The sequence below is a fragment of the Drosophila serrata genome, unplaced genomic scaffold (genome assembly GCF_035046125.1).
Source record: "Drosophila serrata isolate PLE 108 unplaced genomic scaffold, ASM3504612v1 contig_240, whole genome shotgun sequence".
In the NCBI taxonomy this organism is placed as follows: Eukaryota; Metazoa; Arthropoda; class Insecta; order Diptera; family Drosophilidae; genus Drosophila; species Drosophila serrata.
Genome location: NW_028257138.1, coordinates 6,520,051 through 6,544,625, shown reverse-complemented (window position 1 = coordinate 6,544,625; position 24,575 = coordinate 6,520,051). Strand labels below are relative to the sequence as shown.

The 24,575-nt window shown below is 40.5% G+C and overlaps 4 protein-coding genes across 5 annotated transcripts; 2 read left to right on the top strand and 2 right to left on the bottom strand.

The window, feature by feature from the left end:
- The first annotated feature begins 659 nt into the window (after nt 1-659).
- Fnta (farnesyl transferase alpha) lies at nt 660-2,003 on the top strand. The gene is made up of 3 exons (XM_020946548.2): nt 660-927; nt 989-1,349; nt 1,403-2,003. The coding sequence occupies exons 1-3, from the start codon at nt 789-791 to the stop codon at nt 1,905-1,907; spliced, it is 1,005 nt and encodes a 334-aa protein (XP_020802207.2). The 5' UTR covers nt 660-788; the 3' UTR covers nt 1,908-2,003.
- A 418-nt stretch (nt 2,004-2,421) lies between these two features.
- Nucleotides 2,422-10,326, bottom strand: LOC110179158 (uncharacterized). Its single transcript, XM_020946545.2, has 5 exons — nt 8,637-10,326; nt 5,657-5,760; nt 4,875-4,991; nt 4,341-4,816; nt 2,422-4,271 (listed from the first exon to the last, which is right to left on the bottom strand). The coding sequence occupies exons 2-5, from the start codon at nt 5,756-5,758 to the stop codon at nt 3,872-3,874; spliced, it is 1,095 nt and encodes a 364-aa protein (XP_020802204.1). The 5' UTR covers nt 5,759-5,760; nt 8,637-10,326; the 3' UTR covers nt 2,422-3,871.
- A 4,806-nt stretch (nt 10,327-15,132) lies between these two features.
- On the top strand, nt 15,133-19,939 carry LOC110179148 (putative ATP-dependent RNA helicase DHX35). Its single transcript, XM_020946536.2, has 5 exons — nt 15,133-15,343; nt 15,410-15,501; nt 15,569-15,662; nt 15,719-17,468; nt 17,575-19,939. Exons 1-4 carry the CDS (start codon nt 15,215-15,217, stop codon nt 17,438-17,440), a joined length of 2,037 nt encoding a protein of 678 aa, XP_020802195.2. The 5' UTR covers nt 15,133-15,214; the 3' UTR covers nt 17,441-17,468; nt 17,575-19,939.
- LOC110179149 (short-chain dehydrogenase/reductase family 16C member 6) lies at nt 17,474-23,081 on the bottom strand. Of its 2 annotated transcripts, none has more exons than XM_086830927.1 (4): nt 22,683-23,081; nt 20,291-21,132; nt 18,526-18,643; nt 17,474-18,355 (listed from the first exon to the last, which is right to left on the bottom strand). In XM_086830927.1, the coding sequence occupies exons 2-4, from the start codon at nt 20,444-20,446 to the stop codon at nt 17,751-17,753; spliced, it is 879 nt and encodes a 292-aa protein (XP_086687053.1). In that variant the 5' UTR covers nt 20,447-21,132; nt 22,683-23,081; the 3' UTR covers nt 17,474-17,750. The 2 variants fall into 2 exon arrangements, with proteins under 2 accessions (XP_086687053.1, XP_086687054.1); XM_086830928.1 differs by having other exon boundaries at nt 20,291-20,904.
- Nucleotides 23,082-24,575: the final 1,494 nt, after the last annotated feature.

Sequence of the window (24,575 nt, the reverse complement as noted above, 5' to 3'; positions counted from 1 at the left end):
ACTAGGTAAGCAGATTTGTTAAACTAATAAAAACTAACATAGAAAAGCTTTCCGAAATAAAATTAATGCTTTTTTGGCTTAGTTATGAGACTTTTAAACTTCGCCTAATAGACAATATTGTCGTATAAAATATAGATAAATATTTACTCAAAGAATGGTATTCTAATTTTAGTCCGATGCTCGTAAAACTGTGAAGAATTCATTTCCGACCCTATAAATCATATATATTCTTGATCAGCATGAACAGCCTAATCGATCTAGCCATGTTTGGAAGAAACAATTTTTGAAAATTTTTTTTTCAATATTTTTGTTGTTTAATTTTATATGTTAGCAAAGTCAAAATTTGATTAAAATTTAATTTCTTTAAATTTAAAAATGCAGTATGCAGATTTATTAAACTAATAAAAACTAACATAGAACAGCATTCCGATTGGAAATTAATGCATTTTTGGCCAAGTTATGACATTCCAAAAACTGTAATTAGCTCGAAAAAAACCAATACGAATCATTGACCAAAGCCATATATATTTTAATTTCAATTAATGACTGAATTGCAAAACTCCAAGGTTATACGAAATTTGGCTTTCCGAAAAATAATTAAGCTATATTACGAACTAATATACGTAGCTATTATACGTCTAACGTAACCGCCCTGCTAAAAAGCTTACGTGCTTGGTCGCACTTGGTCACACTAATCCAGCGGCTGATAAAAACAGGCAACCAAAAAGTCAACACTTCCATTTCCATCCGCGTCCAGCCAAGTATTCTTTAACTATCCATTAACCAAGATGTGCGACAGCTCGGACGAGGAGTTCCTGGGAACGGACTGGCTGCCATATAGCGCACGCTCCGAGTGGGCGGACGTAGAGCCGCTGGCGCAGGATGACGGTACCAATCCGGTGGTCTCCATTGCCTACAGCCAGATGTGTGAGTAATGCTCAGGGCCGGTTTTTATCTTTCCCAGTACTAAAAAACTATATCTATGCAGTCCGTGAGGTGTTCGACTATATGCGTGCGGTGATTGCGCGTGGCGAGAAGTCGCAGCGCGCTCTGGACCTCACCACCGATGCACTGCGCCTGAACCCGGCCAATTACACTGTCTGGCAGTACAGGCGTGATATTCTCCGCGAACTGAAGGCCGATTTAAATGCTGAGCTGGACTATCTAAGCGAAGTAATTGGTCAGAATGCTAAGAACTATCAGGTGTGGCACCACCGGCGTGTCATCGTGGAGATGCTAAACGATCCCAGTAACGAGCTGAAGCTCACAGAGAACTCGCTGGTCAATGATGGCGATGCCAAGAATTACCATGCCTGGCAGCACCGTCAGTGGGCCATACGCACCTTCAAGTGAGTAGAATTAGCATTAAGTTTTCTTCTAAATCTAATCCCTGAACTTGCAGCCTGTATGACGACGAGCTGAACTTTGTGGACCGTTTGATTTGTGAGGATCAACGCAACAATTCGGCCTGGAACCAGCGTTTCTTTGTGATCAAGCATTTCGGCTTCACGCCTGATCTAATCCAGCGGGAGCTCACCTACACGATGAATCGGATTCGCATTATCAAGAACAACGAGAGTGCCTGGAACTATCTGGTCGGTGTGATGCGGCAGGGAGGCAAAGGCCAAGGACTGAGCAGCTATCCAGAGGTGGTGGCCTTCGTGGAGGAGATTTACCAGGCCGGCAATCGGTCACCCTATCTGCTGGCCTTCCTTGTCGATTTGTATCAGGAGCAGGCACTGCATCAGAAGGTCAGCGAAAGCGATCAGTTGGCACGCAAGGTTTACGGCCTCTGCGAGGAGATGGCCACCAAGCATGATGTGATACGTCGTAAGTACTGGCAGTATGTGGCCACACATTTAAAGAATCAGCTGAACAAGGCCGCCGAGCAGCAGGAGCAGCAGTAGTAGGTCCCAGTTCCAGCATTTTTTGCTTAGTTTTAACTCCACAAACGACGTACATAGGCCTTCTTTATACATAAATAAAACTTAATTTACCATAAATACTGTGCTGCAATGGCAGCCCAGACATTGCCACATGAATTTCTTGAGTCAGGTGGGCGTCGTCAGTCAGTCTTTGTGTTTGCCGCATCTGTCGCTCTTTGTTTATCTAAGTGAACAATGTTTGTACACGTAAATTTCATTAACAATCAACAGATAACTTTAGCGCAGTGTGCGTTCTCCACTAGTGGAGGTTAACCAACATCGTAATTTATGGAAATTATTTAATACTAGGGCTTAGAAAGAGCTGCTGCGTTTTGTGTGCAGGTTAATTTATTTTTTTAACACCCATTTGCTTAAAAAGGAAATTTTTGTAGACCCTTGAGTGTAAATAATCTTTCCCCCTTACACTATCTCCGTTCATTTGCCACCTTTATTTGTAATAATCTTATTCCATCAGAAATAGAGGAAGAACCTTCAGTTGCTGTCTCAATATTGTTATTTATTTAAACTTGCTTCAGTTTTTTGTGTTTTATTTTTTGTTTCTCAATTGTTTTTTTGTTTTTCTTTTTTAGTTTCGAGTACATACAATATAGCAGTTGTAATATATAACTTTTTTCATTAAATTTGATTTTCTTTTGCATATACATATTTTGAGATTCGGTTTTTGCATTATTTTTATAATAGAAAACCTCCACAGAAGACTCAAGAGTCATCATTTATGGGAGAGATAGGGATTGGAGAGTTGGGCTTGGGGAAAGTTGGGGAAAGTATGTACTTAAAATGAAGCAGAAGACATCTTTGGCGTGTTTCATTTTGTTGTTTCTTTTTGTTTTCCATTCGTTTTTAGATCAGCTAAGTAGGAGCAAAAATCATTTAGTACTCGTGTGTTTGCATAGTTTAATAAAATTTCGTAATAATAAAATATATATATATTTATTTGTTGGATTTTTGTTTGGTTTTCGCTTCTTTTTGGGTTTTTTGGGGTATATGTATATATATAAATTTGAAAAAGCCTACAAATCCAAAAGTAGTTTAAAATCAAAGCACTTCGTTTGGGTCATCGAAAGTATTCCATAATGTTATTTGAAAAATATATACGTATTTTTTTGTGGTATTCGGAAACGGAGAGGAGGAATATATAGTGTGTGTGCAAAGCTCTGTTCCATGGCCCAAGCGAGATTGATTCGAAAATTATCTTCCTGTTCAGAGGAGAGCCAGAAGAGAGAAGTAGTTGTGTGTTTCTTTTGTTTTGTTGCTTGTTTAACAATTTGATATATAGAGTTTAATATTTATAATAGCTTTTTTTTTGTATTTTTTCTTTTTCTTTAATAAATTGATGCGCTCCTTGGGTCTGCTGTTGGTTTGTGTTTCTTGTTCAGTTTTTTTGTAAAAGCATTCTTAGCAAAAAATTAAAATTTCTCTCTGTATTCGGTTCTCTCTGTATTTGTTCCGGGTTACCATTTTTTTTCATTTAAAATTTTCGAACTTCAGCGCCTTTATGATCGACTTAATAATCATTCCCCCCTGTTATTGTTTAGTGCTTGACATCGAATCCTACATATATATATATAATCAAATACCCATATAAAATAAATCCCTTGATTCCGGCCGAAATTCACGTGTCACGGATCGACGCCGTCGCGTTCTGAGTGAGGAAGCTTCATATACCATCTATAAATATACTCGTACAGTTTCTCCTTGGTTTTTTTTTGTTTGTTTGTTTGTTTTCTCGTTAATATAATTTTGTTTAAAAAATCAACGCCACTTGTTGTGTGCCTTGTCTTGCCTTCCATTCTTTCTTCCGTCCTTTCTGTCCTAAAGAGTCCTAAGGGGTGCTTACAGCTTTAAGCATAAGTTTAGCGTAGGCGTAGCGCTCCGATCGATCTCTATCCACCCTCCATCTCCATCTCCTTGTGGTGCATCCTGGCCTACTTGTCCTCCCCGATGCCCTCGTCGGTTGTGGTCTTGCGCTCCCTCGCCTCATCGCCGCTGATATCACATTTTTCAGCCAACATATCCTCGATACCCTCGTCCACCGTCTGGCTTTCGCCGGGCACATGCTTGCGCACCAGCTTGGTCACCACCACGCACTCGCCTTGCGGCAGCGGCGGAAATTTGCCGTAGGCTGTGTTCCCAATTGTGCCCACTGTGCTGTCCTCGTAACAGTCCGGCGTCATCCGGACCCGGCACGTCTCAAAGGCCTTCTCGTAGCCCAGCTTAGTATACAGATTACGGGACGCATCGTTTCCTGGACGTATCACAACGAAGGGCGTATAGCCGCGCTCGATCACTAGCTGGGTGAGTGACTTGGCCAGCCGGATGCCATAGCTACGGGGAGATGGAAGGATTAGTTTATCCTGGGTTCCTTTTAGCTGAATTGTATTTGATAATACCCACCCCATTCGTCTAAAGTCTGGACGTGTTTGCATTGAGAACATGGCGCCGTAGTAGGAGTGAACCATCCAGGCTGCTAGCTCGCCAGTGTCCTTGCGAAAGATGCCCAGGCCGGGCAGCTTCCGGACAAGGATATCGAACAGTTGGACGCACTCGATTTCATTGGCAGGATATAGATCGTGGATGCCATGGACATTGTCCAGTGTCAGCAGTCGCATCTCCGCATCCTCCGGCAGCGGCTCCAGCTCCAGATCGGCGTTCAACTTGTTGCACACGTAGATATCACCACTGAGTCGTTCCATCACACCGAATTTGGAGTAGAAGTCATCCAGGCGATTCATAATGGCGATGTGCGTAAAGTTCAGGTACATAGGCTTCTGCCAATCTATAAGTACATCTTCGGTGCGCATCATATCGACATGCTCGATGTGTGCGGATGGACAAAATATGCCAAGCGTTTGGTATATATTGTTGTGCGGCTAAAAAATGTTTTAATTAGTTTGTGTTAAGTATAAATGTTTGCTAATGGGTACTTACCGCAAGTGTGCATCCTGGAAAATGGAGAATTATCGGTTTGTCGGGCCAATCTTTAGCAACATAAAACTTGAAATCCCAAATACGATCATTCAGGTACGTTTTTATGGTTTGATGAAACTGTAAAATACAATTTAGTTGTAATATTTTATTTTAAACATGTTCCTAGATATTAACCTCACAAATTTAGTCTTTAAACTCAATTTATTTAATCGTGCTTGTTCCTGATAAATTTAAATCATTCACAATTAATCCCTATACTTATTCTTTAAGCACTTTCCATATTTAACAATTACAAAGCGTTATCCCTGCCATTTGCCTTTGCATTCTCGGAGCTGTTTGGTAAACGCCCAAAAAAGGAAGGAACAAGTTTGCCTCGCTAAAAATCGAAACTTTTGGCCAACTCCAATGGTGGCCAAATCCTTGAGGCCGGTGCCAAGCCGAAACTCCACTCTTCCTTCCCCCATCGACAAAAAGCCGAGAAGCACGTGATGTGCAGGGCGATGGGAATGGAGGGAAATGGCATTAAAAATTGAACAAAAATACAAGTGTAAATAGCGAAAACAGGTCAACAGAAAAATGCGAGCCCGGCCTGGCAGAGGGTTTGAGATTGCATGACTTGTGGTCTCGGCAACGCCTTCTGAATGCCAAGCTCGTTGGGGGGAGGGAAGAAAAGTGCAGGTAATTGTTGGTAAATTATCTGAGAGAACTGGGCGTGGTCATGGTCTGAACTTCCTCATAAAAATTGAGTAAAATATTTAACAGAAAACTGAATAAATACGCACCTTTAATGATTCCGGCAAATAGCGTTCTAAAGTTACCAAAATTTCTGGAAGCTCTGATTCATGCACCAAACGAAAGTGTTTACCTTCAGGAATGATTTCCATTTCTGTAACGAGAAATAAATGCAGGTGAAATTTAAGCTCTCAACGTCCTTCGTTTTATTTCTGGTAATTTTTGTTTATTACGATTCCCTATGTGCCCATTTTTGGCCTCTTTCAAGGACATAGTCGTCCTAAAAGGTGAGAATGAAAAGTCGGAAAAGTAAGAGTGAAAGGGAAACCGGGGGTGCACACACGTCCGGATGTTGAGGATGCTCTGCCGCAAATGGCTGGAAAGGAATATGCGAATCGGGATTTTCCGCAACCAAACATCGGCAGTTATATGCCCAAAGCTGCTTAGCCATGCAAATTGCTTGTGCATCGGAAGGACATCGGCAATTGAGCCAAATTAGCAGGAGAGTGTAATGCCAAAACAGGTAATCACCATCAAAATTTGCCCAATAATCAATTTAAGCCCATTAACTAAAATTTAGCTCAATTACTGTCGATATTTGATGACAAGATTGGCTTAAACTTGATTGGTTTTGGTGATTTTAGAGCTATGGACATTGGTTTAAATGTAATTTACAGAAAAAAGTGACCTTGACTGCATTTAATTAGTGAAAACAATAGTTATTAATTCAAGCTAAAAATTTAAGTGCCCTTGCTTTATTATCTTAATTCCGTAAAATTTGTTGACTTAATTGGTGTTTTTATTTTGTTCGTTCTTGTTTTTACACAGCTTTTTGATTGATGGCCATTGTGATTGATTGACGATTGCGCCAAATATCATTATCCTTCACTCGTCCGTGGCATGTGCCATTCCTTGGTTCTCCTTGCCCCACCGCCAGGGGTTACTATGACTATTTATTGCAGTTATTTGTGCTCTATGCCGCCCAAAGCGAACGTAATAATGGCGCACATGCTGGTTGGAATTAGTATTAGTCATGTTGTACATAACCCAAGGTGGAATGGGGCAGGACTTGAGCACCGAGGAGGATGAGGACGAGGTGGAGGACTAGACTACTGGCCAAGATATGCCACGTATCCGCATCACGTCTGCTCCGACTCAGACGGTGCTATGTAACACACTTAAATGTCTTTTGGGAAAACAAAATCAATATCAGACATAAGTATTTGCTATTCCTGTTAACAAGAGGACATTATTCATTGTGCACAGGAAAATAATTGAAATTAATTAGATTAACGTATTGAAAGTTTCGATATAAAATGGCTTCTCTTTCGGGATTATTAGATCTTCTTTTGTTGGGCATTCAAAAAATATCTTAAAATAGTTAGATATTATAATAATTTAAGTTTCTTTAAATATCTTTGTGGTATTTAAAGCAGTTAAGGAACAAATTTCTTTAAGTTGCGCCAAAAACTATGCTATGTTTTATAAACGTTTACTCACAGCATCCTTTTTGAGGCATTAAACTTTGATTCAAGTTTCTACGTGAAAATCTAAAATAGAGTTTCTCACTCCTCAGCCATTAAGGACTCCCCCTAGTTACCTATATTAAGTTCATTGATACCTGATTATAGTTACCAATTTCTTTTCGTGTAACTTTCGTGGGTTGCACCGTGACAAGAAATAGTGAAAGGTGGGCGAGCTCTGGAGGAGTGCGGCTCTGGTATGACAGCTCTGTTTATTTTATGGATAAAAATACCGTTGACATTTCACAGCGACACCCCCCTAAGGGTTGAAAAGTAGACGCGCAGACACCGCAGGTGCCGTCGTTGCCCAAAGAATGTCCCAGTCGGAATCATCAGTCCCATTCCCGCAACGAACCCTATTGCCGCCCAGTTTCGCCCACTCCGAGTCCCTTTCCCGCCCTCTCTCCCCCTCTCTCTCTCTCTACCTGTGGCATGCTATCGCACTTGCCAGCCAATTTATTTCGGTTACGTTTGTATTTCTTTTTCGGCCTAATTATTGAGTTGCCATATGGCTGCGATGCGTTAAATTTTAATACCCTTGGCCGGAAGGGCATCATGAATTGGTCATGACTTGGCATCCCTTGAATGCGATATACGAAAAACGGAATCGCGGTAATACGTGCAGAATGCAAAAGGAGGCGGGGACAGAGGGCAGGAACAATTTTGCAAAATTCCAGGAACAAGGAATTTGCGAACAAAGGAGCAAACGAAAATAAATGCACGCAAAGAACTTGAATGAATGATGGCAGGAGTTTCAGGTAGCTCGTATACGTTAAAAGAAATATGTGAAAAGAAAAACATTTAAAAGGAATAAGATAATAGAGGGATCTGGAGGGATCACCTAAGGAATTCCTGCTAAGGATCAATGACATTTGAAAAGAAAGAATTCTGGTTAAAAAATGTATAACAAGGATCAATGGAAGGCAAAAGGTTAAGGTCGTTAAGGGATAAGAGGTTAATAAATAAATGAGACCTAGATGGCAGGGGGAAATACATAAATTATTTAATGGGAATATAAGTGTAATCAAATATAAGAGAAATGTGAATTTAATAACATAATGAGTGTGGTATTGAAGGAAAATAGGTTAAGGGAAGTTCTTTGGAAATGTGCTTTACAAATAACACTTTTAAATCTAGCTTTGAAGTACAAACTGTACAGGAAAAGGAAAATTCTATGTTTTAAATTTTTAAGATTCTAACAAACCCTTATGAGACCCTTATCTTCTTTAAATCAATGATTTTAAAAGGATTTATCTATTTTAAAGAAAATTAAAAGGTTTCTTAAGGGAAAGTACCATCAATTATTATTATTATTATTAAAGGGTATACAGCCAGCTAATGAGAAATTTCTGGTGATCTTTCCCTCTGATTGCAGACGCTGGTTTTTTGGGGCGCATCCACGCTAATTGACATGCACATGTGCATTTTCGGGAATGGCGCGCAGAAAAGTTAGCGACATTTTCTCAATTAAATCGAGAAAATCAGATTCAGAAACACATACACTTACAAAAAATATTAAATCCGTTGACCTTGTGTGAATTTGTGGTTGCCTCCGCTGCGGTGTCTTCAGTTGGTGTGGTGCGGCTTCCTCTTCTTAGTTTGCGGTTGTTTTTTTTTCGACTTTATCCTTGAGGCGTGTCAGCTTTGCGTGCGCGATATATTTATTTAATTTAATTTCTTTTTTATTTTATACGCTCACCGTTATTTATGCTTCGAAATTTATTAAATAAATTGTTTTCGGTTTTGTTTTCAGTTATGTTTTGTTTTTGGGTTTTTTGAAAAAGTGCAGTATGAAAATAATTGTTGTTTGGTTTTTTTTATAAATTTATGTTTTTTATAGGCAAATCACAGATGTCTTCATTAGAAAATTTAGTTATTTTAGTTTTATATATTTTGTTTTTGTTGATAGTTTTTCCTATTTGTTTTGTTTTTTTTTTCTACAATTGGCTTGCGTTTTTTTCCTCGATTTATTTTGCTGCTTTGGTTAGGCCTTTTTTGAATGGAGATGTCGGCAGGCTTGAGAGCGATTGATTATTTCTCGGCTGCGATTGATTCTTGGGGTGAGCCTAACTCGATGGACGCTACTGTTGTGGCAGCAGCCTCTTCCTGAATACAGTTAGCTCTGCTGGGCTGCCGCTGCTGCTGCTGCTGCTCTCTTCGTCGGTTCTTCCCTGTCTCTCCGGTTCGTTCGCTAGCCCCCGTTGCACCTCCACACTGATGGCCTAACCAGGCGGCGTCTCTTCGCTTTTTAAGCTTAAGCTTAGCTCGACTGCTGCGGCTGCTGCTGCTGCTCTTGTCCAGGCGATTCTACTGCGTGCGTTATGCTATGTGTGTGTGTGTGTGCTAGCCCAGCAACATGGCGACCGGAGGGGGGCGGCGTGGAATGGAGCTGGAAGGGGGTATTCGGAGTTTTGCAGTCGATTATTATTCTCGCTGGTTCTTTATCGTTTTCGATTCACGGCGCGCGTCTATCGCTGCAATTTGTGGCTTTTAACCGAGCATTGATTTTCCTGCTGCGGCCTGGCCTGATTTGCTGCAGTGCATATGTATGGTCTATCCCTGTGCCTGAGTCCTGGCGGCGGCGCCTGTTCCGAATTTCGCACTTGGTATTATTTTTCCGTGGCTTTACTTCTCCGTTTTCTGATTTCTGTGTTCTCTGCTTTCTTGTTTTTGTTTTTTTGGCCAGCCAGCCAAGGACACTCACGCACACAGACACACACGCACACCCACGGGACAGTTCACGCACCGTGGAATTGAGTTTCCTCTCGACTTTGATTCGATTGCGGCTGCTTTGTTTTGGGCACTTTCTGCATCCACTGATCCGAAGTTGTGTTGTTGCTGTTGCTACGAATGCTGCTGCTGCTGCTGATGTTGTTGTTGTTCCTGCTCCAATTCGCTGCCTTGGATGGTTTTCCTCGGGCTGTGGTGCTGCTTGGAAACCGAACTAAACTGACTGACTGACGACAACGGATGGTTTTCCTCGGACTGTGGTGCTGCTGCGGCTGACTGGGAAAACTGACTGACGACAACGAACTGATTTCGCGGCCCAAGGAGCCGCAGCAATGAAGGCGGCAGCAGCAGCAGCAGTAGCAGAAGCAGATGTTGCTGTTATTCGTAGCAGCCTGTTGTTGTTGTGGTTGCCAATGTGGCACAGTGGACTTTTGCCGGAAGAACAGAAGGTTCGAGTGGGTTCTGTTCTGTTTACTTGTATTGATTAAAAATATGTAGGAATACTATTATTATTGTTTTTCAGTATGGATGTAGGAATATATTGATTTTTACGGAAGACTACCTTGTCAATTGTACTGCAAATAAAACGTAAAAAGTATTCTTATTCAGCCTGACAATAAGCCCGTCAGTTTATTTGTATTTATTTTTTGTTATATTTTTTAAGTATCTTAAAATTTCTACATAATATTTTAGAAAATACTAGTACTTCATGCAACCAATTTCCTCTGGTCGACCCAGTGTGCACTGCTTGCAAATTCGAGAACGAAGGCAACTGCAACGTGGCAGAGACGTCGTCATTTTTCGTGGATTCGTTTCGTACTCTCTCACTCTCTCAGGGCTCTCCATCCCATCCCTCCCCTTCCCAAGCTGCTCATTCTCTCTCAGGTGCACTTGCAAAAATAATGGCAATTAAGGGGAAACAGCTGGTCATTATTCGGCATGCTAATGAGTAATTGTTTAAATTTCTTTAATTAGATATAGGGAATTTTTTAAAAACAACTTTAAGAGGTAGCTCATGCGTTCCATCCATATTGAATCATATATGTAATTCAATAAATTTCAATAAATACACATAAGGAGCCACATGAAGAATGTAATACATTTTGGTTTCTTCTATAATCTTTTTTTATTTTTAGTTTGTTGCAGTAGGTAACATATATATAAAACACTTATTGTTAACTTATTTTTATACCCTTGCAGCGTATTATAATTTTAGTCAGCTTTTAACGCTGCGAAGAAGTCATTTCCGCACCTATAAACCATATATATTCCTGATCAGCATCAACAGCCGAGTCGATTAAAATATACCCGGCAAAAATTATTTTATTCGAAATTTTTAAAATTTTACAAAAAGAAATTGTTTTTAATTTTAACAACTAGCACAGAAAAGGGTTCCGATTGAAAATTAATGCTTTTTAGCCAAGTTATACTATTTGAAAACTTTTTTTACCCTAATAAATTACTACATCAAAAATGTTAAATAACTTACAAAAAAATATTGTATTCTAAGTGATAAATGAATACAAGTATAGATTTATTTTATTAAAATTGTTTTTAATTTTAAAAAATAACGTGCAGATATGTTATGTTAACAACTAGCACATAAAAGCTTTCCGATTTAAAATTAATGATTTTTGGCCAATAATATAATATTTAAAAACTTTTTTTACACAAATAAATTACTACTTAAAAAATGTTAATAACTCACAAAGAAATTATTGTATCCCAAGTGATCGATGTTTATGTTTCAAGTGTAGATGTATTAAAGTGATGGAGTAACTTCGGTTTTTATAAATCTTATATATTCTTGATCAGCATTGACAGCCTTGTCGATTAAGCTTTGTCAGGCAGATAGTAATTTTTTAACAACTTTTAATTTTTCTAAATATTACCCAGAGTATGCAGATTTATTAAAATAATTAAAACTGCAATAGGAAAATGAATTAAAATGAATGAATTTTTAGCTTAGCAATGTTTTTTTTTATTTTTGTTTGTTGATAATTTTGTCATATTTAATTATAAATAAATATAGATCGATCCGATGATTCAATTTAAAATTGCAAGGGTATTTAAACAACAGCTCCATGCGATTTCTCGCCGTGTACGCGCTCTTATTTCGCTCGTCCTCTTTCTGTTTACCTCCCACTGACGCCTTGCAATTGTGTTCGTACTCACTCACATGTTGCCATCCCCATCGAACGGGAACTCTCTCTTCGTCTTTGGGAGAAATGCGAGAGCGAGCGAGAGCACGCGAGTGGCAGGCCGAAATGCCGACCGTTCGACTCACTCCAACTCCTTGCTGGATCAGGAGTTGAGTTTGTTTTTGCTTTGGCTTTTGTTTTGCACGTTGGCCAGCGTAACGTAACTGTACACCGGAGCAGCGCGGAATTCGTGCTGGATTGGGATGCGTTTTCAAAACACATTAGGCCAACGAAACCGCACACCAAAGCAAAAAAGCAGCACAGCAGCGAAGAAGCAAACAAATGGGAAAATGGCCACGGCGTCAGCGCAATACGTATACGCCACGTAGCGCCGACACTTTCGGAGCACGTGTCACCAAAGCCGGCACTCTCCCGCTCTCCGTTATCCATACTCCTTCCCATTCTCTCTTTCGCTCTCACTCTTTGAGCGGCCTGTTGTTCTTGCTTTGTTTACGCCGCTCAGCTGTGAGGACGAAAAGCCGTTGGTGCCGCAAAAAAATCCATTTTAATCGCCATAATTTGGACTGATATGTGTACGGTGCTCCCAGTCCCCATTCCCCAATTCCCCAAACCCCAATCCCATCCAATCCGAATCCGGCGGACTTGACCGGAAAACGTTCTGGCGGCCCAAGGTCGCCGCCGCCCAACGTTAGTGAGTGTGCAATTGACATTTTTATTGGCATTAAGTGGTGCAGGGACAAGTTTCGGTTTCAGTTATACTAGTACTTCCATTTCCAGTAATTAAAGCAGACATGAAGACGCGCAAAACTAAAATACGACTTAGTAAAAAAAGGTTAAAAGGAGGCATACGACCTTAAAATACTCTCTGCATGAAAAAGGTAGCATACTTTTTGGTGCTGGGCTTGGAACTTATTTAATTATATGAAGATGAGGACTATTTTCATAAAACTAAAAGCTGGATCGATGTGAATATTTGAAGGTGAGTAGAAATTGGAAAACAACAAATTATTTTCGTAAAAAAAATGTATTTTAAAAATTTTAATTGTTAAGGAGAAAGAAATCAGGGTTAACAAGTTTATATCCTTCGCACACACCTCATCGAATACAAGATACCCTTAACTATATCCTACAAATTCCGGATATAAAAACACGCCCTGAGTGTTTGGGGTGTTGGAATTGTTCGGAGGTCCTTAGTTTGTGTCTGTGTGTTGCATTCGAGTTGCGACTTTTGCGCCATGCCACGACATGCATCATGAATCACGCAAATTCCAAGCACGCAAAGACAATGACGCCAGCCCCTTTCGCACCACTCGCTGGGTGTCGAGGACGCATAACTCCCCGGGTTTGTAATCCATAGTCGTCATCGCCAAACTATAGTTATAATAGATACAGCAGTTACAATAGCTAGTTCCCACCCCGACTCCAGTTCCTTGGCATTTCCAAGGAAACTTTGCTCGTAAAAGCGAGAATAACTGTTAGCTTTCATGCCGTCTAACGGGGTCTATGGCATTTAGTCAGGTGCCCTGATGGATCCGTCGTCCGGGAGTCCGGATCCCCAGAAGTGAATTGAGGAGGTGCCGACAGCCATTTGACAGTAGTAAAACAGTGTCCTTGGGGGCATTTATTAAAATTTATATGCAACCGAAACCGAAACCGAAACCAAAACTGGAACTGCGGAACTGGACGACACCAGACAGATAAGCACTGCACGGAAATGGGGGATAACAATAACCAATCGATGTAAACAAATAGCTATCAATGTGGGATTTTATTGCCTAAATGAGTTAAGCGTGGAATAGAAAATAATCCGCAACAATTCGTCATTTGTACGCGCACAAGAAGAAGTGAGCTCATGTATACTCTGCTAAATAATTAAAATATATACAACTTTGAATCGAGAAATAAAATATAAAAAAATTAAATCGAATCCTTCGAAAGGCAAAAACATTTTTACAAATTATAAAGTCATTAAAAATGGAGTCCTAATTTTTCCCAGTGCCCTACAGTTTGGGGGCTTTCCTCGAATTGCGGTGTTGACAAACTGCTCGAAGAGTTTTTGGCTTCGACGGCTTTTTGCCTTCACTTTGGCGACTCGGCGACTCGTCCTTGGCATGAAGTTCGCTGCTGCTGGCCTTTAATTAGCTTTTCTGGGGATTACTCATACGACCCGGGGTCTGGGGGTAGACGGAGGATAAAGTGGAGCCATTGTTTCAGCGCTGGCATGCGGATGTGGCCTGGTGGCTGGTCAAACGTGCATGTCTGGCACGTGTTCGGGGTTCGGCGGGTTCGGGTTAAAGTTAAGGCAAGCGAGCGGTCTTAATGTCAGGGTCAATGCAGGGGGCTTTGCATGTGTGCTATGGCCAATTCGTCGGATTGGCCCCCATATTTGAGGTATATATGTACGTATAATGCATGTGGACACGTTGCATAAATCAAAATACGACAAAAAAGGGAAGAGACAATGGTTCGGTTTACAATGTAATGTTTTTTTTTTGTTGCTCAACCGAGATAGGATATACAATATTTATTCAAAAGCAATTGGCCGGGCGCTTCTGTCGTCGACAGCTGCACGCTGGGGACACTTTTGACGCACACACGTGGACACCACACCACTCACATAATGGATGACATATGTATGTACATATATATGTATTTAAGTATGTAAATATAAATATATGCAGAGAATAACGGTGGCCTTGCCCTTGGCAATTAGAGTTATTTTCCTTTACATTAAGGGGAACATGTTAGGGGTACTGCAGTGTGCCCACAAATGACTTAAAACCAGGCTAATAAATAATATAGGTGCATCGTTGAACATTACTAATGCTTGGTTTGTCAACAGGAATGATATTTAAGATACTTTGTAAAAATCTTAAGCCCGATGGCACGGTTTTACTTACTATTATTTATACCACACTGAATTGTCAAATTTCACTTTCATATATTACTGTATAAGTGTTTTCTGTAAATCAAAATAAGCTTTTTATAAAATTAAAATATTAAATATATGTAACAATGAAATAAATCAAAAGATTTTAAAAAATAACGTCTTTTGTAGTGCCATAGCAGACAGTCTGGTGGGTTGGGTGTGACCAGCTGCACGGAGGGTGAAATCACATTTGCGCTTAAAATGAATAAGGTCACACTACACCGGTTAATAACAAGAATTAAAATTTTGGTGAAATAATTGAAAATGTCTCTTTTTAAGCCAAAATTTCTTAAACCAGACACAGACGATGCAATTTCGGATAGCGTGGGCAGCGAGCAGCAGTCATCGGCCTTTGTTTTCAACGCACACCACAATCTGGGCCTAGTGGAGCAGGTAAACAAATAAAATTTAAGAATTGGTTTTAATAACATTCATAATAAAACAAACATTTAATTTCAGCGGGAGCGCTTGCCCATACGACAGTACCGGGACCAGATCCTGTACTGCCTGGAGAAGCACCAAGTGGTGATCCTCGTGGGCGAAACGGGGAGGTAAGAGAGATGTTGTGGAAAGTCTGAGGAATTCCTTTTAATTTGTTGTTTTTGTGTGTGTTTCCAGTGGCAAGAGTACTCAAGTTCCACAGTATTTATACGAATGGGGCTGGCACTCCAAGGGACTGATTGGCATCACCGAACCACGACGAGTCTCCACTGTAAGTCCCTAGTTTTGTCCCCATAATATCTTCCACTAAATACTTATCCTCCCCAGGTTACTCTGGCGAATCGCGTGGCCCAGGAACGTGGCGAACTCGTTGGCGACACTGTAGGCTATGTGGTGCGCTTCCTGGAACGGATTACCGCAGAGACCAAGATCAAGTTCATGACCGAAGGCATCCTGCTGCGTGAACTTCTCGCCGATCCCCTGCTCACCCAGTATGGAGTCATCATTGTGGACGAGGCCCATGAGCGCAACATGCTCACCGACATGGTCCTAGGACTGCTGAAGAAGATCTTGCGTAAGCGTAGCTGTCTGAAGCTCATCATTTCGTCAGCCACCATCGACGCGGGCTTCTTCAGTGAGTTCTTCAGCTGGCCAGGATCAGGAGAGGTAAGCGTTAAGCTTAGCATCGAAGGGCGCATGCATGCTGTGACCAACTTTTACCTCAACGAACCCTGCGCCGACTACGTCAAGGAAACCGTGGAAACGATCTGGAAGCTGCACCAAAAAGAGCCGCCCGGAGACATTTTGGCCTTCCTAACCGGTCAGGAGGAAGTTCTAGAAGCATTGGATCTCCTTCGCGAGTATATAGCCAGTTCGGAGCAACAAAACCTTAAGGTGCTACCCATGTACGGCAGTATGTCTAGCACGGATCAGCTGGCGGTATTTTTTACACCTCCCAAGGGAGTGCGCAAGGTGGTGCTCGCAACGAACATAGCGGAGACCTCCATCACCATTCCGGGCATCGTATATGTCATCGACTGTGGCTACGTCAAAGTAAAGTGGTACAATCCCAAGACCTGCAGCGACAGCTTGGTGGTGGTGCCTGTAAGCAAAGCCTCCGCCGTGCAGAGAGCAGGTAGAGCGGGTCGAATGCGTCCCGGAAAGGTCTATCGACTGTATACCAAAGCAGACTACGAGGCCTTGGCTCCACGACAGCCTCCAGAGATGCGGCGGAGCGAGATGAGCGGAGCTGTGCTGCAGTTAAAGGCTCTTGGCATTGCTAATATACTACGCTTCGATTTCCCATCGCCGCCACCAGCACAAAACCTACTCTCTGCGTTGGAGACACTCTTCGCCTTGGACGCCATCAATGAGCAGGGGAATTTAACCAAGCCCGTGGGTTATCTTCTCGCCGAGCTACCCTTCAGCGCCATGCTCTCGAAGATGCTGTTCGTATCCGGGCAGATGGGCTGCTCCGAGGAGATCATCACCATTATTGCCATGCTCCAAGTGCAATCTGTATTCTCGCGTCCCGTTTCGGCGGTTGCTCAGCAAAGTGGACGGATCGCTCATCGACATTTTGAGGTGGCCGAGGGAGATTTCATCACACTGCTGAACGTCTTCACCGGCTTCGTGGAGGAGGGCATGACCAAGGAGTTCTGCGGCCAGTACTATCTCATCTACAGGAACATGAAGCGAGCCTACGAGCTGAGGGAGCAGCTGGTCACGTTGGCGCGCAAGAAGTACGGCATTCCGATCTTCTCGTGCAAGGGCGATGTGGAAACGTTGTGCAAATGCATCACCGCAGGCTTCTTCACTCAGGTTGCCTATCTGCATCACTCGGGAGTCTACCGACAGATCAGCAGCGGCACTGAGCTATCCATTCATCCCAACTCCACGTTATATACATTGCCTCAGGCCCAATATGTGGTCTATGGAGAGCTACTCCAAACAACGAAGCTGTTTATGAACCAAGTGACGGTGATCAAAAGGGAGTGGCTAACAGAACTTGCGCCGCATTACTATCAACAGACCACGGTGCGGGATTAGCAGGAAAAAAGAGAGATTATAGGACAAAGTGAGTTTGGGGAAACCATTGTCATTCCTTTAAATGTAATATTAATTTATAAATTAACGCCTCTTGAAAAAAACTTATTCACTAGAAATGATGTAAAATTTTATAGGTAAGCCTGCAGATCTAGCCAGCAGCAACGCGACCACGTCCCTGGAACAACATCATAGACTCCGGACCGCGAATAACGCGCGACATTAGCTCCCAGCACATTTTGGCAGGCAAAAGACTGAAACAGAAAGGAAATCCATGGACTTGGAATACAGATAAAAAGCTATTAAGGATAACTCACCATTTAAGGGGCGTCAGCAGGCGTATGGAGTTGGGCAAGACGCACCACACCTCGTTGCAACGGACAGCATTCTCGATACGATCCGCCACATACTGAGGCTCCAGCATGGGCATCATGCGCGGACGAACCCCGGAAAACATGCCTGTGTTGATGTAATACGGACAGATCAGACTCATCTGGATTTGATCATAGCCATGAGCCTTTAAATCCGTTAACAAGCTCTCATGAAAGCCAATGCAAGCATATTTGGTGGCTGCATAGTCGCTGCAACCATAAGTGCCTAGCATTCCCGTCACTGAACCCACGGTGACTATGTGACCGCGATTATTTCGCATCATGTGGGGCAGGAAAGCCTTCACCGTCCAGTAATGCGAGATGATGTTGATGTTGTACGTATTCTGGATCACTCGGTCGTGCAGCTCCCAGAAGGGCTTACAGCAAACAATGCCAGCATTGTTGATCAGTATATCCACGGCGCCCACATCTGCTGTCACCTGGTTGGCTCGCTGATAAACCTGCTCCCGATCCGAGATGTCCACCACATAGCCCTTGCAGTTGTCATAGCCATGCTTGGCCAACAGATCCACGGTTGTCTTGATGGCTGCACGGAAAATTATTGTCAAATCGAGCTAATCAAAATTGTAAATGTAACAGCTTTCACTCGCCGCCGAACTGGGGGTTTCTTGACCCGCTGTGCAGAAGCTGTGACCAGGCACTTAGCATGCTGGTGCGAAGTGGAAGTCGAAGACGAAGATGAAGTCGAAACCTTACCTTCTTGATTGATATCCCAGATGACAATGCGGGCCTGTAGTCGCGCAAAGTTTAGGGCTATCAAGCGACCAACGCCACCGCCGCCGCCTGTGATGAGCACCACCTGACCAGAGATGTTCTGTGGACAATTGAAAGTGAAATGGGGATTAGTTGGGGTTTGTTTACAGTATTTTAAAAACGTAGACTCTTGCATAAGTCTTTTCTAAACTGTTGTGATTAGTATATAAGCCTAGGAACTCGAGTTAAGTATTGAATGTATAAATAGTTAGTTAATTAAGTAGATATGTATATGTTTTAATTTAATAAGCTTTAGTTTTCTAACTTCTGTTTTCCCTAATTTAATTTGAACTTAAGAAATTGTAAATTCCCTACAAATGTAAACCATTTTGTCTGACTTTTGAAGGTGTTGTAGTCGGAAATCATATACGTTCGCCTGTGAGCAAACCTATTTAGCATACAAAAAAGGTGCGACTGCGCGCCATGATGTTGCATTTAATGGCAGCTCAGTATTTTGCATAAATATTTCTTTTATTTTATTTTGGCATAAAATTGTCTTGCCACATCATTTCGAACCAAAATAAAAGATGGGTGTATGATGCAAGTATTCCCATTCAATTGGAACTGCGATAAAGTTCAATGAAGCTAAACGAACTTCAATCTCCTACACTTAAAGGAAGGAAAAAGCTCTTTAGTGCTGTCTGCTAGACAGGTAATAACTTTTCCTTTTTACAATAATGTATACAAGTATATTTCTAAGCAATTTCCACACTCTGTGTGTGCTTGAAGCGTGGAAGTAACTAAGTTACTATATAGTTATAAAGCCCAAGGAAAAGGCATTGCACACAAAGATGGTTGATAGATGCGGAAAAACTCGTTGTCATACTATGGTGGTTTTCTGCTTTTTCGTCTTTAGTCACGAATATACATACATTTATTTTCGGCCAGAAAATTCATTTAACCAAGACAAATGTTTATTCCACAAAAAACAGTAAATAGCTTAAGTTCAATGTCACCCAAAGGCCTGGTTAATTGAAAATCAAGCTGTCTAAAATCCACCATAACCAGGCAAATATTTAAACAAATTTTTTAAGTGCTCGCTTAGGTAGCTGAGATGCCAAAAAAATGGTAAATAGAGAAGAGTTTTTATTCATTCATGAATAAGCCAGCAAAGCGTGTGAACAAAATTGCTTAGCCATTGAAGCAAATCAAAACAAAGCCATAGATTTGTTCAAACGCTTTCAACGAATAGTTTAAAACGTTGGGGAATTATAAAAATAAAATGTAACACCTAAATTGCAGAGTAATATATTAATATAATAGTAAAAAACTATCACTTTACTTGGTAAACATAATCAGCTTTAGTAGACAATTAAATTAAATGTAATAAAATATTGATTTTTCAGAGTATCTTAAATTCGAATGGTTTGATTTTATTGAACCACGATCATGGTTTGTTTTTATTACCGCAAAAAATTGCGCGTGGCTCATTAGGGTTTGTGAAACTGCCAAAAAAAAATTGAAGTTTGGCTAAGGAAAAACAAGAGAAATGGCTTTGAGGTAGCTCTATGGATCCATTGATTGATCTCAAGTGGCTACCTGCAAGTTGATTAAAAAAAACATATTTTTGTGGGTGTCTTGCGGGTTTTGTTCGTTGTGTAATCCCACACTCAGCCAGGGTCAACCGAGTCGAGAAAGAAAGTCTATCAAAATGTAATTTAAATTATGCACATGCGACATTTGGTTTGACTTTTGACGATCAGATTACCTTTAACTTTCTAAAACGTTGCGGCAATAGGGTATAGTATACCGATTCCATTATGTAAAATATGGATTTAATGCCAAACACTATTAGATCGAGGAAGAACTGAAGGAAGGCTCGCAAAGGATGATCCATGTGAAGGAGTCCCGGTGAGGCAGTCATGATGATGGATCTGTCGGCCTTGGCAATTAAACGTGCGCGAGGAAGTTTTGTCCGATTTGTGTTTAAATTATGGATATTATGGATTCTCTGCGCATGCGCGACTGGATTATGCCTGATTAGGGCTGTGGCACACCACGTTAATGTACGTTTTTGATCACTTTTATAGCTGGGTATCAGGTGTGCATGTTAATGATGGAAATGCAAATGAAATTCGCTTGAATTTCTCTCTCTCTCGATCTCGGATTTCGATTCGCAACGCGCCTATTATCTGAACTTTATGCTGGACGAGGTCTCTATGCTCCACGATCACGTCCACGTCCGCCTTGGTTGGAGTCACAAATTCGACTGAACGGCGATGCAAAAAATACATAAAGCCTCGACTCGGCTCAGACCGTCGCTGTTTCTATTTTTGTTGCCTTTTTCCATTATTCCACCGAGATTCACAATGGTCGAAATGGCTGCGCGATAGAAGAAATGGAAAACATTTTGAGCACTTTCTTAACTTGGCTTTTGGCTTTGGCTCTTTCGGGCCTAAACAGTCAGGCCAGGCCAGCTGTTGGTGGGCCCACTCGACCTGTTTCTTGGCTCATTTCATTGTCTTAGTCGGTTCCGCTGTAAATTTGATTATGTTTCATGTTTAGACTCCCCTCCGTTTCTATTCTCATGCTCTAATTTAATGCTGAAAACTGGTAGATAATTTTATTATTGGTTTGTTATATTCTTTGTTAACGGATCAATAGAAACAAGATTTGATCAAATATGGTAATATTTAAATATGTTTGAAAGGGTTTTCTAAACTTTAAAAATAATTCATATTAAAAAAACACTTAACAATTTTTAATCTAAATAAACCATCAATTTGGTTCTTATATATTTTGAGGAAATTAAATAACTGTTTTATCTATAGATAAATTCTACATGCCAAATGTTTCTGTATTTTCAACTATTTTATCTGTATTATCCCAAAAATATACAAATATTTTTAAAAACACCTTAAAATATGCTATGTAATCCAATTTTCTATAATAAATAAGCCAACTTATTTATAAAATTTTATTTAAACACAGATTTTGCTTAAAACACAATGAAAGAGTCATTTGCGACCCTATAAATTATATATGTTCTTGATCAGCATCATAAATAGAATCGATCTAGTCATGTCTGGTTAAAAATTTTTATTTTTAATTTTATAAGGTTAAAAATGGTAAAAAAATTATTAAAAAGTATGCATTTTTTAAATTTTAAATTGAGTAAGCAGATTTTTTAACCTAATAAAACCTAACGCAGGAAAGCTTTCCGAAATAAAATGAATGAGTTTTTGGCTTAGTTATGAACTTTTCAAATATTGATTTTTAGACAAAATTGTCATTTAAAATATTGATAAATATTAATTCAATGAATGTGTATATTTTAGGCATAGCTCTGATCGATTTCCGTTTGATTCTATAATTCAATTCTATTAAATACAGTACTTCAATAGAAAACAAAAAACCTTATTGATTGAAACACAAAAAGAATTTCCTTACTTGCCTAAACAATTGTCATGAATGAGTTAAGTTTAATACGGATAAAATATATGTATATATATATATATATATGTGTGTTCTGAATTTTTGCTATTAATGTTAATCTTTTTCAAGTATTTCCAGTTTTATTTATTTATCATTTAAATTGCACTGAATTATTTATTTAATTAATTTAAATTTAATTAAGTTTAATAATTAATTATTTTCCTGTAAGTTACTCATTGAAAGCCTGTCGGATTATCTATTGCCTTTAAAATCTTTTGTATAATAATTTATATTTCAAAGACTTCTCACGTTTTTCATTAATACGGATAAAATATATATGTATTTTAATCTTTAAAAGATGATCCTAATATATATGTAAGTTACATTTTTATATAATAAATATGTGAAGCAAGCTAAAGGTCTTTATATGGCAACCATATCACTCTAAGTAAGATGCTACTTTTGACGTATTTATTACCTAATTTAAATGTAATAAATTCTGATGTAAGATCAAAAACCTACATCACCTTTTGGGCCGTATCGATAGCGATTTCAATCAATGGCGGCGATTTCTGTCACGCGGCAATCGTCACGCGGCCAACAAAACTACCGATATTTTGGCCAGGCGCTCATAAATGCGAACAACGAGATACCGCTCTATCGATACGGCCGCAATCCGACGGATACACACCGAGGCAGGGCGGCTGGCACATACAGATACACACCTGCACAGCTACACAGATGCACAGCAACACACAGATACACAAATACACAAATACAGAAATGCACAGCTAACACAGCCAACGTAGCGCACAGATACAGATACAACCGCTGGGTCGTGTTCGCTTCGGTTTGTGCTTGTTTTATTCGTCGCCCGCCGTCCGCTGCTACAGTTTATTGGTCGAGGAGCGTTCGCCAGTGTTCCAACTGGAACGTTGAAAATTTGTGTTGGTCGAATGACACAAACCGCTCAGCAGGCGCCCATCATCTTCCAGATGGTGGTTGCCCTCACATAGTTGGATGGCGGCTCTTATTGGCTGCCGTCGCAGCTGCTCATGGACTCCCTGTGTGTGCTGTTTGTCGAGTGATAGCGGTCCGGACGCCGTCAGCTGATTACTGTGACTGGTGCGCCAGTCGCAGACCAACCAGAGCGGCTTTAAAGCGGGCATATAATAACCATTACTGGCTGCGTTGCCCAAAGAAATAAAGCAAAAAGGGAAAACACAACCGAACAGAACAACAGAAGAGTCGATTAAGAAGCCTTTAAGCAAAGACCCTGTGTGCGGCCAAAGAACAGGTTATATCCTGGGCCACAATTATGTGGGTGGAGTTCGTTCATGCCTTCATGCCGCATTGGCCATTGTTTGGCCATTGCATTCGATGATAGGTCCCGGGCCTATTGGCAATCACAATTGTAATTGGCCTCTTGTCCAATTGACTCACCCCACCCTCAGCCCCTTCTGGTCCCGCACATCGTTAAAGTCGCTGCATTTTAAAGGGCGCCAGCAACAGGTGACTCGTTTGACTTCCGGTGACTTTGGCGGTGGCCCTGTGTCGCTCTCTGGGTGTTAGAAAAATGAGGCCAGCAGCAAAGACATCGCCCGTTGGCTGACTTGCTGCCTTGTTGCCGCCGCCGCCGCCGCCGCTGTCGCCGCCGTTGCCTTTTTCGGAATCACACTTTGTGTAGTGCGATTTGTTGTATCGCGCGTCATTTAATAGGGGCGCAGCAAAAATAGCCAGCGGATTGTCGACACTTTTGCAGTCTCGCTCTTACTTGGTGGATGCGGGTGATGAGCGGGACGACTATACTGTTCCCGGCGTTTTTACTGCGTGTGGGAAAGGGATAACTACATGGTGGAAAGCTTTTGTGCGGGTGTGTGTCTGAGCTAAATGCTTTCTTACAGATAAATTGTGCTTTGGGAACAAAGTATTTCGTTGCAGTGATTTTTATTTAATTTCATTTTTGATTTTATTAAATAAAAAATACTCTTTGATATATTTTAGCATTTTAAAATAATATAAAAGAATTGTGTCGCCTACCAAATATAGTTAGATATGGAAACATATATTTTATATGTATTATTTATTTGACTATTTAATATGACTTTGTATATTATTTTTGATTTTGTATAAATATATAGTTTAATATATGTAATTTTAAAACAATTTTTTATATTTTAAATATTTTTTGTTTGATTATTTAATAGTTTTAACTGTATTTATAGCAAAGTAAATATATTAAATTAAAAGTACTGAACCAGGTAACTAGCTTAAATATTTATTTAATTGTTAAATAAATCCGCAAATATAGATTAATAATATCTCCAAATATTTATTAAAGCTTCCCCAAGTGAAGTTAGGTTTTCATTTTTCAATTCCGAATCTCTTTTAAAAGCCAGGCCCTCTCCAAAGTAGACCCACCTTTGTATAACTCACTCACCTTTTCGGACAGCAGGTAAACTTAATATTTAATCAAGCGGCAAGAGAGGTCACACGTATTTACAACTGCAAATAGTTAACGCAACTCGTCTCTACTTTAACTTTAATTAAACAAACTTTATAAACTGAAGCGTAGACCCACAGCTAAGGTCAGGCGGCATCACAGATGATAAATGGTT